We start from the raw sequence: 12,562 nt of genomic DNA, 5'->3' as shown, positions 1-12,562 counted from the left end.
TTATTGTTTCATTCATGGTTTATATAATTAATGAACACTTATCTTTTAGTAAGGTGAAAATGTCAGACAATTAATTTTTAATTATTCAGTGTTAGGCAAGTTACAGAAACATTCAAATAATGATAAGACCTTATAACAACATTCAAAGGAAATTCTAATTATATCTGCTCTTTGTTTCATCTTTAGAGAAGCAATTTAATTGACTCAAGTTAGCAAGTGCAAGGTCAGTCAAATGCCCCTCGGCCTAATTCAGAGATGTCAAAACAACTGAATGAGACACACAAAAGGAAGTTGAAACTTGTTCATAAAACCTAATTAAAGACAAAAATTCAGAACCCTTGAGATAGTGGCCATCTCTTTCAAAAAACAGTATACAAGTTTTTAAATGGCTTTAAAGAAAAAAATGTCACTCTGAATGCTATATGATACAAGGATTTGAACAACTAAAAGAGCAATGGTTACTCTGGGTTCCCAGGAGAGGGAGGTGTTTTCCTGTTGCAAAACAAGAGCAACAGCGCCAAAGGTAAAGCTTGCGCAGTGGGTACTGGCCTGGCCTAGATAGAAATTGTTACAGAAGGGAAGTTTAATTCTCCATTTTTGTTTTGTTTTAGATTTTTATATAAGGGCAGGCCTACAAATTTTCCAAGAAAATGTGCTTCAATACAGAAGATGGAGTTCCAGGCAAAGTCTAAAGTGGCTTTTTCCATGATTTTTCTGCATGAAGCCTTGGGTGACAATTGTCTTTCCCTTTCCCTTTTCCCGACTCAGCTCAGAAGCCTCGCTTGCATTTTAGCCTTCTTCCACCAACCATCTCTGTCTTCTACTACACTTTTGCTTATCATATCCATTTGCACTTTCTTTTTCAAAAGTAAGTTTAGTTTGAGACCTTTTTCCAGGTGTAAAGATCAATTAAATGCAGTGCAATCAGAACACGTGAACGTGAGTCCCTACTGCATCATCGCTTGGTTTGTGACCTTAGGTAGGTGTGAATCTCAGCAGCCCAGCCTTAAAACACAAATCATCTCCACCAAGTTAACACTAATTTGAAAGAAACTTGCAGTAAACATTTCTTGAGCTTCTTTGTATATGCCAGCTAATGCTGCTTTTTAAAATAATATTTCATTATTATCTTCTAGGTAGAGCTTGTTCTACCTAAAATACATCTGACCTCTTCTAGATGATCCCTTCTTATAAATACCTGTCAATTTTATTATCATCTCCCCAGAAAGGTCTTTTCTAATAACCAATCTGAAGTAGTTTCCCAGGAACACCACACATTTTTTAACATAACACTTCGCAATAAGTGCTATTTTGTTTCCTTTTCTCCATTAACTCTCTATTCCCAACCTGAAGACACTATGAGCACGAATGTCTGACCTGTTTTATTTTTCACTATATTCTCAGCATCTAGAAGAGTATCAGGAATATAGTAGAACCTCAATAAATATGTATTGCAAGGCCGGGTGCCATGGCTCATGCCCTGTAATCCTAGCACTTTGGGATTACAAGTGAGGTGGGCAGATTGCATGAGCCCAGAAGTTTGAGACCAGACTGGGCAACGTGGCAACACCCTGTCTCTATTAAAAATAATAATAATAAAAGTTAGCTGGACATGGTGACAAGCACCTGTAGTCCCAGCTACTCAGGAGGCTGAGGTGAGAGGATTGTTTGAGCCCAAGAAGTTAAGGCTGCAGTAAGCCGAGATCACATCACTGCAGTCAGGCCTGGGTGACAGGAGTGCGAACCTATCTCATAAAACAAACAAAAAAACACCTACAAATATGTATTGCATGAAAGGGAGAGAAATGCTAGTATACCATACAAATTAAAATAAAGCTAAGAAGTCCACAAATGGTCAGTAATTTAGAACTTGTGGTCCAATTACTCTTGCGGATGGACTTCAGACTTTTGTAGTGAATACTATTCAACACCTCTAATCCATGACTTACTGAGTTTAGTAAGCACTGATGTCCGGTGTCAAGGAACATTGCTTTTTCGTCCTACCACCTTTAGCACCTGGCACAGAATCTGGCATGGTGAGCGCTCAATAATTATTCTTTGAAAAGCAATCTGCAGAGTTTCCCATAGAATTGGACACAGAGAAGGAGTTCTTGTGAGAGTTCTGGCGAGGTCTGAGCAGTCTGACAACATCCCGACAGTCCATTACAGTGACCAGATGGGACCTGCACATCAGCACCCGGGCTAGGGAGCCAGCACATCCATGAACGAGTCGATTGTTTTAGCTCTGTGATTACTAGACAGCATATGCTCGGCAGGCAATGGAAAGAGATTAATCACATGAAACTAAGCAGGGTGCCTTATACCAAAAGTTAATTTATTAGGATGTCCACATGCTTTCCAAGTGTTTATATTTTCTTAATTTCAAGTATTAAATAAGAATTAAAAGACTGATGATTTTGTTTTACAAATAATTTGATTTTAAGTGAGAAGGTTATTTATTCTTTTCTTTTCCCACTATGTAATAGACTTCTTAGAAGCTAAAGCATTAGACAGAAATATCTTACTCAGCCATAGAGTAAGTTAATAGAACTGGAGTCAGAAGATCATTCTGATTTATAATAGTATTTTTGCTTATACTTAATATCAAACAAGCAAGTGTTGAGTCCTCATGTATCAAAACTCTTGTTCTAGACTTCCTTAAAGAAAGGGAAATAACAAAGCTCTTTTTATGTTAGACAAAGAAGTGTGTTTAAATATTCCACTGGAAATTATTATATGTAAAATTATAAATTCATTTAGGTTAGTTATTTTCACAATATAAATGCTCAAACATAAGGGCGTAGCATTATGGATTTCAAGTAATCTGAGTAATTTTTACAATTACATGCAAAAAGAAAGAAGAAAGAGAAAGAAAGAAAGGAAAAGAGAAAAGGAAAGAAAGAGAGAGAGAGGAAGGAAGGAAGGAAGGGGAGAAAGAGAAAGAAAGAGAAAGAGAGAGGGAGAGAGGGAGGGAGGGAAAGAAGGAAGGAAGGAGGGAAGGAAGGAAGGGAGGGAGGGAGGGAGGGAGGGAGGAAAGGAAGGGAAGGAAGGAGAAAGAGAGAAAGAAAGCCAACAAATAAATGCTTGAATAATACAGACACAAAAACAGTACTCAGCTTGGTTAGTCATACGTCATTCTCTTTGTGACCCTTTGCTTGCATCCTAGTTTAGAGACTTGTTCCATCCCTGCAGGTTTGAACTGCTTCCAAAATAAGTAACATTTTCTTATGGAAGGATCCCAACAATTCATTAACTCAAAAGTCCAACTAAGTAACATAACCAAACAGAGAGTATGCATATTTTTTTTACCATCAACTATGACTCCATTTAAAAAAAAAAAGAGTGAGAAAGAGGGAGGGGAAGACTTTCAGCTTGTTTACATTATTCCTGAAGTTTACATAGAGAGGGCTCTGGATTTTATATGAATTATTGCTAGGACTACTTAAGGCTCGCTGAAGTAGAGAATGTTCACTTATAGTCAAACTGACAGTTACTACGTAGTTTCGAATAATTTGTTTAGAAACCATGGGTCCTTAAACCATATTGTACAAATGTCAAACACATTCATTATTATAATGTCTACACTGAACAGGCTTTGAATGCATCACTTGTAAATGAGTGATAAATAGTTATAAATGTCTATTCACAGTTGGCCACGTTTCTGAAGGACTATTAAAGTTCTTTTATATACTTCCTCTGACTCGGGAGATAGAGTAGGATGTTAAGGGCTGGGGCAGGAAAATGCAGCTCCCTTAATTTAAACTATGAGAAATCTACGTACAATCACTTCTCGCCTTTTGGCTAAGATCAAGTGAAAAATCTACATACAGAATAGACAGTAGACTCTTTTCTGCTCCATTTCTGAAACATATTTTCCCCATTCGAACTGAACAACAAGGAAACAACAAACCCCAAGTTCCAAATTTAAATGCAAACATTTTAAATTAACCAGTTAACATTAATCCAAATTTTACTCATCCGTCTTGTACTAGTTCAAAACCATGAACAACATGTAGTTGTTTTCCTCTCTCTGGATTTCTACCATATGTGATCTATCTCATTATTTTGGACATTTAAAATTTTCTAACTTTCCTTGTAACTGTATTATGCCTTGTCTCCCTAACTAAGATTAGAGCAATGACAAGATCTGAGTTTTATATTCTATTACAATATGCTTAGTGCTAATAATAGATACTCAATGGATTTTTGTTGAACCAAATGAAAAAGAAATGCTGGCTCAAGTAGAGGGGCAAAAGAAAATAATATTCAAAGTGCAGTCACTTATAAAGTATCCCAAGTTTTATTTCTATAATGCATATTAGTTGTTTCAGCTGCAGAGACTGACAAAACCAAACCAATAAAAATGGCATTATTTTATGTATAATTACACTAAGATATATATTAAATGATGCTTAAGTCATATTTAGTTATTTGATTTTTTAAAAAATGTTTTCTGTACATTAAATATTTAGTGAATAATGCTAAATACTATGACTATAGAATAACATATTATGTAAGTCTTTGAACCAAGTTATAAGACACTCTTTCTCATCAATGTCACACCCCCAAAGCAGTCAAAATACTAAAGGGAGAAAACTTATATGTTTTCACCATAATTAAAGAGATTTGCAGCAGATCAGATTTCATGAAGTTGAGATTAAATCACAAATCAGAGAAAACTTTTGCAGAGGCAAATAAACTCTTGTACAAGCAAAATAATTATTTATGAAGATCAGCAGATTTTTCAATTTTTACTACACAAGATGAAAAAAATACTGGCAACAAATACTTTCCAAGGCTAGCTACTGAAAGAAACATAAATTCTTTCAGATAATTTTCTTGTAGAACTAGCTAATCTTTATAAGTCTTTCCAAATAGGCAATATATACTTCTTTTTGTTTGGCTGAGAAAACTTTTATGTTTCCCTTGGGTTACCTGTGTTAAATAGAAAAAGAAAAAATCAGTCTTCTAAGTCAATTAATTTTTAAAGAAAGTTTGTTTTCTGTTCCCTCTCTGTAAGTGTAGTATTCAAAGTATTTGGTTCCTAAATATTCCTTCAACTTGAGGTGATTGATATAAGCAACTTATAGTTACCCTCCTTTCCTTGCAAATTTGAGAGTTGAAACTAATATATTTCTGGCCAATGAGATGAAAGAGAGGGTTTTGCAAAAGTTTTTTTGCTCCTAAAAAAGAGATATAAGTGATGATCTATTTTTCCATTTATATTTCTTTGTCTGGATGTGACCCATGAAAACTGTGGCAGCCATCTTGCTACCAACCTAAAGATAATGCCAATCCCAAGAATGGCCAACAGAGAAAGAACTGGGTCCTTGATAACATCATTAAGCAGATGATATTTTCATCTTTGTAGTCACTCAAACTCTGAACATATTCATATTATATAACAAATTTTCTTATTTTTAAGCCAAATTCAGGTGTCTTTTATTCTGTTAGCTATCTATTCTATCCTAATTGATAAAAGTAATATAGTGGTTTCTTACTCAAAAAAGGAAAACTAACAAAATCACAAATTCAAAATTTAAAGAAACACACTACTTAGTGTATTTTATGTATCAGACATTGTGCAGTGTGCTAAAAGAGAATCAGAAGTGCATAAAAATCATCCCCTTATTCAAGGAATGTATAATGTGGATGAAGACATACTGACACAAATGAATACTGACAACACTATCAGCTAGGACATCTGACATTGACATAAATATATAAAATGCTCCAGTAAATGTGAAGAACACTTAAATTTCCCGAGGGTGAGGTGAAGCCTTGGAGAGCAAAAGGTGAAAAGAATATAATTCAATAAAGCCTTTCAAGAATGAAGAGCAGTGAAATGAGCAAGAAAGTGAAATCCAGGACGTTTTAGAAAAGGCACAGAACTTGATAGTAAATTATTTATTTTATGAAGAATAAATAGGGTGCTTTGAGTAAAGGAGAAAGAGAGGGGTGGGGAGAGAGAAGCAGAAAATAGAGTGCATGTGAGGGAACAATGAATAGTTAACAGTGAGACTGGAAACAGGGTGGAAATGGGCTAGGAAGAACCTTAGAAGTCAATACTAAGAAGCCTGGAGTTTATTCAAGTTCTTAAGAAAAACTGCCAGAGTTGTACAAGTGAGTGAGACACATTCAGACTTTTAATTTTGTGACGATAACTCTTACGGTTGTGGTGAACAGATTAGATAGGAGAAAAGGATAAACTAAGTTAAAAATGGTATTATCACTCACACTAGAAAAATATATTGAAATATTTGCCACATTATCAGCATGGCCTGTCAGCTGAGGCTTTTGCTGGGACTACGTCACAGCTCAATTCTCCCTTTGCCTAATACTGCTTCCTAGCTTTCCTCCCACTGGGCTTATTCCAAGAACACTCTCTTATGATCTAATCTTCATCTCAGAGTTGGCTTCTGAAGAAACTCAACCTACAACAAAAGTGTCGTAACTGGTAAATACAGTTCTTGATCCATGTCCTTGTATTGCAATGTGATCACTTCTGGTTCTGATTGTTCCATTTTGATCTAGTGTTGGGGGAAGGGACTGTCAAATCAGTGGGCATCATCTTTCCAGACCCCGTCCCAGAGAAGGAGTCCATGTGTATTCCCTAGATGAAGAGAGGCCTTACGGACCAATTTTGGAATCGTTAAGCTTCGGGATAGTTAAGTTGTGAGGTGTCACATCCTTGCAATGTGTGCTTATACTTGCTTTTAAGTCTAAGCCCCTATGGAAATAGTCCTTCCTCTCAAAAAAATTTTCAAAAAAGACAAAAGGTCATAATCTCATCCATCTTCTTTTAATGCCAGAGAATTTAAAAAACAAAGAAACAATAAACAACTCAGTCTACTTAATTTTTATTTTCTAGATAGTGGAAATGTTCCCCAAAAATCTAATTAATTTTGACTTTCTTCCTCTGCAATCATTTATTTGTCAAATATTTACTAATTATATACCTGCACTATTCACTCTAGTAGACTCAAAATCTAGTCTAAACAAGAGTAAAGATAGTAAAAAGGTATTATTAAATAATTATTACAAAATGAATTTTTTGAAGGATTTTGCTATAATTTCTGGTGATTCTACACTAAACACCCATGGCAAATATGAATGATAATGGCCTTTTTTTCAATAGGCACAGCTTTGTTTGTACAAACCCTCCAAGTTCACGTACATTACAAATTTTGCTAACTTCAATTGAGTATTTCCTACAGATTTTTTTTTAACTTTCCAAGGGAAAAAAAAAATCCCAACCAGTCACTGATAACTCAATTATATGTTGTAGATTGCTTTAACCCTAAAGAGTACAAAGGACAGCCTTCAGCCCCTCAGAGTCCCAACATGTGTGGTTTCCTCCGCAAAAGAGTTTGGATCTTTGCCGAGGGGCACTGTGCCAATGAAAACCAAGTGGGTCTAAACCTAAAGTACTACATTTTGACACTTATGTGCTACTGTGGAGTATCTTTAGCAATAGAGTGATTTATATAAACTGGAATGGTGGATACCTATATAACATAAATTATTACCTTTGCATACATAATCCCCTTATGAATTATACATTTTATAGAGATATAAAGAAATATCAGTTATGTAGACATCTAATTTCATAATGTATTCAAATAACTTTATTTTAATAATATCATAAGATAAATTGATACTTCATAAACATTTACTTTTTAAAATATTAGCACATTTCATGCATGGAACATCGCCAAAGAGAGATTTGCTTAAAATAGTCACAGCAGGAAGTTATGCTATAAGAATTTATTTTAAGCAATGATCTAATACACTCAGTTCAGATAAAGGGACTTTTTCTTCCAATCCCTGAAGGCAGAGAACAGAACAAGAACAAATTCCCTTAAAAGTATGAATTGCTTTTTGCTAGTATGGTAAAACTGAGACATATTTGGAAAAAATGCCTTTTAAGCTATGCAGCATCTCTTAAAGCAAAATTGCAAAGTTAGCTAAGATTTTTTTCCTTGGCCACTTTCATAAAACATGTCATCCCCTGCTAAGATATTTACAAAAATTAAGATGTTACTCGATGCCATCAATTGGCTCATACTAGGAGTGTGAGTATTTTTAAAAGAAATTCCTGAAGAAAAAATACAGCCTTAAGAAAAAAATGGGATGGAGCCATAATTTTATATTAGAATGGAGGACAAACTTTCAAATTCTAGTACGTAATCAACTGCTTATTTTATTTTACGTTAAACAATATCCAGGCTACCAGATAACTTTAATTTTTTTAAAGTTAATCATATGAGTTTTTTAGTGTGTTTGGATTAACAGAAGTCAAAAACAATTGCTAGCAGTATTTTAGCCCTCATTTTTTCATCGAAAAACACAGATTACATGAAATGTATGTGTATACATTTGCAGAAATAATTTCTCTATTAAGTATGAGCCTTTATAAGAAATAACTCCTTTGCCTTTGGTAGGCCTTAAAAATGTGTGAAAGAACTACTTAGAAGTTAATTGACTAAAAACCAAATATCATTGTTCTATTTCAGAAATTAAGTAATATTACTACATATGAAGATAAATGCTTTGTGTAGACCAAAGCCCTGAGAACAAATAATTCTAAAATAATTGAACAACTGATATTTGGCTATTAAATCTCACAATTAGAGGGTTAAAGTGGTCATTGTAGATTAATACTGTATGTAGCTTCAAAGTCCAAAGTCCTAGGATGGCCTATAAACAATTCTCTTTGAAGAAGAAGAACTCAATATTGGTAACTATTGGATTTAAACCTTGCAAATACTCCTAATCTTTTTTTCAATACTTCTGACAAAGATGGGTTAAAAAGACAACAGAAGATGTTTCAAAGATGCAGAAGAGATCTGACATTATGTAATCTTATCAGCATTCAATCTCTCCCAGTCTTAGCATCTATCTCTGCTTGCATAGATATTGATATTTGCAAAAGTACTAGTTAATAGACAATGTCTAAAGTGTGGCACCCTTTCCTCCGGGTTTCACACTGGTAGTTGAAAATGTAGGATATAGTAGTAATTGCCTTTAGAATTTTAAATTACTAGTGTATGTTTCTTTGTCACGGTAAGATTGTCTTAATGAACCCATAGTTGGGAGAATATTTATCTTTACTTGTTGAGAGTGATTGACTTGTAGGAGAAACCTGTTCAGATGTGAAATGAGAGTGTGGAAAAAGCAGTATGGTGTTTGTTATTATAGCCACGTTATCATTTGAAAGTATGCTTATTTGTGAACTGAAAGTTAATAAAATTTAATTTTACAACTATTGTTAGGGATATAAATATTCATTCTTGATGTATAACTAATTTGTCATTTCTTCAATCTCAAACTTCACATTTCTATTATACAGCCTAGTGTATATTAACTAATTTTTGATGTTTTCATTTATATTTTCAAAGCTTTTTATATTTATTCACTCTAAATAAAGAACATGCATATGTACTTAAATCCATAAAAATCCAGAATGCGTATCAGAGGCAATATATTCTTTATGCTACTTTTCAACATGTACGTGATGCACTGCATTTGACACTGCGTCCCTTAAAGCAAAGCAAAACAAAACAGGAGAAGAAGAGAGATGAAAGTAAATGAATTTAACCAAATGTATACATAAATATACTGACCTTCTTAAAATTTTTGTTTAAGTCAACCAGACTGAGTAGAAAGATGTGGTCTTTGGCTCCCAAGAGCAGCCTGCCTCTTTCCTCATCTAAGAGAAGAGTTTGAAAATCCAGTCCTTCTGATGAACCCAAAAAGGGAATACAGCTATTTGAAAGCAGCAAGTCTATGGAAAGCAAAAAAAAAGAAAGGAGAAAGAAAAAAGAAAGAAAGAAAGAGAAAGAAAGGAGAGAAAGAAGAAGAAAGAAAAAGAAAAGAAAGAGAGAGAAAAGGAAGGAAAGAAAGAGAAAGAAAGAAAGAAAGAAAAATTAGTAATAGGCAAAATATTTACTTGCCTAAATATACATATTGTCCCACTTTGTAAATGAATACATACAGCATAAAAGGGCCAATATAGCTATATGTAATTACAGTTTTCAACATAATTATTTAGAAATAGATGTAATATATTATGTTTGTACCTTAATACAATATTTATGTGTGAAAAACACACAGTATTAAAATGAATAAAAAACATGTAAATATACAAAAAATTAAATATGAAATATTTTACAACCCTGTGTTCACATTCTTAAATTATCATTTAAAGCATCTATCTATATTAATATTTGCAAATCTATAAAATTAATTAATGTATACAAAGTAAACATCAAATCAAGTGTGTCATAAATCTCTTAGCATTTTTTTCTACTTTTTAAAAAATACACTTTTTTGGGAGCGGTTTTAGGTTTATAGGAAAACTAAGAGGGAGATACAGAAATTTCCCATATACTTCTTGCCCCACACATTCATAGCTTCTCCCATCATCAACATCCCCCACCTCAGTGTTATAATTATTACAATCAATAAACCTACGTTGGCACATATTAATCATCCAAACTTCATAGTTTAGGGTTTAATTTTGGTGTTGTATATTTTATATATTTCAACAAAGGAATGATGACAAGTATCAACCATCGTAGTATCACATAGAGTACTTCCACTGCCTTAAAAATTGTCTGTGCTCCACCTATTCATCCTTCTCCCCCACCCCTCCCCCTGGCAATCACTAATTTTTTTACTGTCTCCAAAGTTTAGCTTGTTATAGGATGTCACATAATTTAAACCATACATATGTTGCCTTTGCAGATTGGCTTCTTTCACTTAGTAGTATGCATTTAAGTTTGCTCCATGTTTTCGTGGCTTGATAGCTCATCCTTTATTAGTGCTAATATTTTATTGCCTGGATGTACCACAGTTTATTTAAATTTTTACCTACTGAAGGACATCTTCATTGTTTCCAAGTTTTGGCAAGTATGAATAAAGCTGCCATAAACATCTGTGTGGAGGTTTTTGTGTGGACATAGTGATATGGTTTGGCTGTGTCCCCACCCAAATCTTATCTTGAATTGTAGCTTCCATGATTCCCAAATATTGTGGGAGGGACCCGGTGGGAGATCATTGAATCATGGGGGTGGTTTCCCCATACTGTTCTCGTGGTAGTGAATAAGTCTTATGAGAGCTGATGGTTTCATAAGGGGAAGCCCCTTTCACTTGGCTGTCATTCTCTCTTGTCTGCTGCCATATAAGACAGGACTTTTGCCATCTGCCATGATTGTGAGGCCTCTCAGCCATGTGGAACTGTGAGTCCATTATACTTCATTTTCTTTATAAATTACCTAATCTCGGGTATGTCTTTATCAGCAGTGTGAAAATGGACTAATAAGCAGAGTTTTCAACTTTTTTGAGTAAATATTACACTAAGGAGCATGACTGTTGGGTCTTCTGTGTAGATTTGTGAGAAACTGCCAAATTGCCTTCCGAAGTGTCTATACCACTTTGCATTTCCACTAGCAATGAATGAGAATTTTTATTGCTCCATATCTTCATTAGCATTTGGTGGTAACAGTGTTCGATTCTGGCCATTCCAATAGGTGTGTAGCTGTATCTTATTGTTTCAATTTGTATTTTGTTGATGACATATGATATGGAGAATCTTTTCATATGCTTATTTGCCATGTGTATATCTTCCTTGGTGAGATGTCTGTTAAGGCTTTTGTCCATTTTTAAAAATTAGGTTAGTCTTCTTATCATTGAGTTTCAATAGTTATTTGTATATTTTGGATTACAGTCTTTTATCAGATATATCTTTTGCAAATATTATCTCCAGTCTGCAGCTTGTCTTTTGCCCATCCTAATTTTGATAGTATTTAGATTGATGCCTGTGTTTGGAGAATTGAAATTTTTCTATTTCATATGTGCAGAAAGAAGATGTAAAGAAAGAAACTGAATCCCAGAAAATGTACTCTGAAAGAGATATGACCCTGAACCAGTAATCCAGTAATTATATCAAAAATTTAATGCTAGAATAGACCTTGAAATTAAATTAATGCAAATGCATAGTTATACAAATGAAGCTCTTTAATCCTTTTCAGGTGAAGTCACACGCCCTAAAGTTACAAAACTACGTAGCAGCACAGCTGATAATTGAATTGGAGTCTGCAGTCTTGATTTTTCTTTTTTTTTTTTGACACTTCTCTTTAGGTCCCAATACTTTGTTTTATTTGTAATTGTGATATGCACAGACTCCTATAAGTTATCTAAATCCTTTCACTAGATTTTACCTCAAGTACTTACAATATTATCTTATTTTTTAAATCCTAGAATACTGAATGCTAATAAGGAAATAATATTCATCATTTTATTAAAGCCCATTATATGCTATCTGACTTTTAACAAATTCATTATTTAAAAGTAGCCTATTATTAATTGATGAGAAAGATAAAAAGAGATAATGTCTAGGATATAGGCACCAAGATAATTCTAAAAAGTATCATGGCAGTTTTAACCTCTGTAAAAATGATATTTGAGTCCCTTAAATATAATGGCCATATATTCCGTCTATCAACAATGGGCTTTATTATTATTTCATATTTTTTAGCATTTCCTTCCTTTTTTGTTT

General features: G+C 33.8%; 1 protein-coding gene across 2 annotated transcripts in view; it reads right to left on the bottom strand.

The window, feature by feature from the left end:
• SEMA3D (semaphorin 3D) overlaps nt 1-12,562 on the bottom strand; it is a 192,076-nt gene that overhangs the window by 90,919 nt on the left and 88,595 nt on the right. For both annotated transcript variants that reach the window (XM_024250396.3, XM_009243069.4), the window contains one exon: nt 9,627-9,787. In XM_024250396.3, coding sequence (XP_024106164.1) covers nt 9,627-9,787 — 161 coding nt within the window. The remainder of the gene's footprint in view (nt 1-9,626; nt 9,788-12,562) is intronic.

This window comes from Pongo abelii, chromosome 6 (assembly GCF_028885655.2).
Source record: "Pongo abelii isolate AG06213 chromosome 6, NHGRI_mPonAbe1-v2.0_pri, whole genome shotgun sequence".
NCBI lineage: Eukaryota > Metazoa > Chordata > Mammalia > Primates > Hominidae > Pongo > Pongo abelii.
This window is presented reverse-complemented; position numbering and strand designations above follow the sequence as displayed.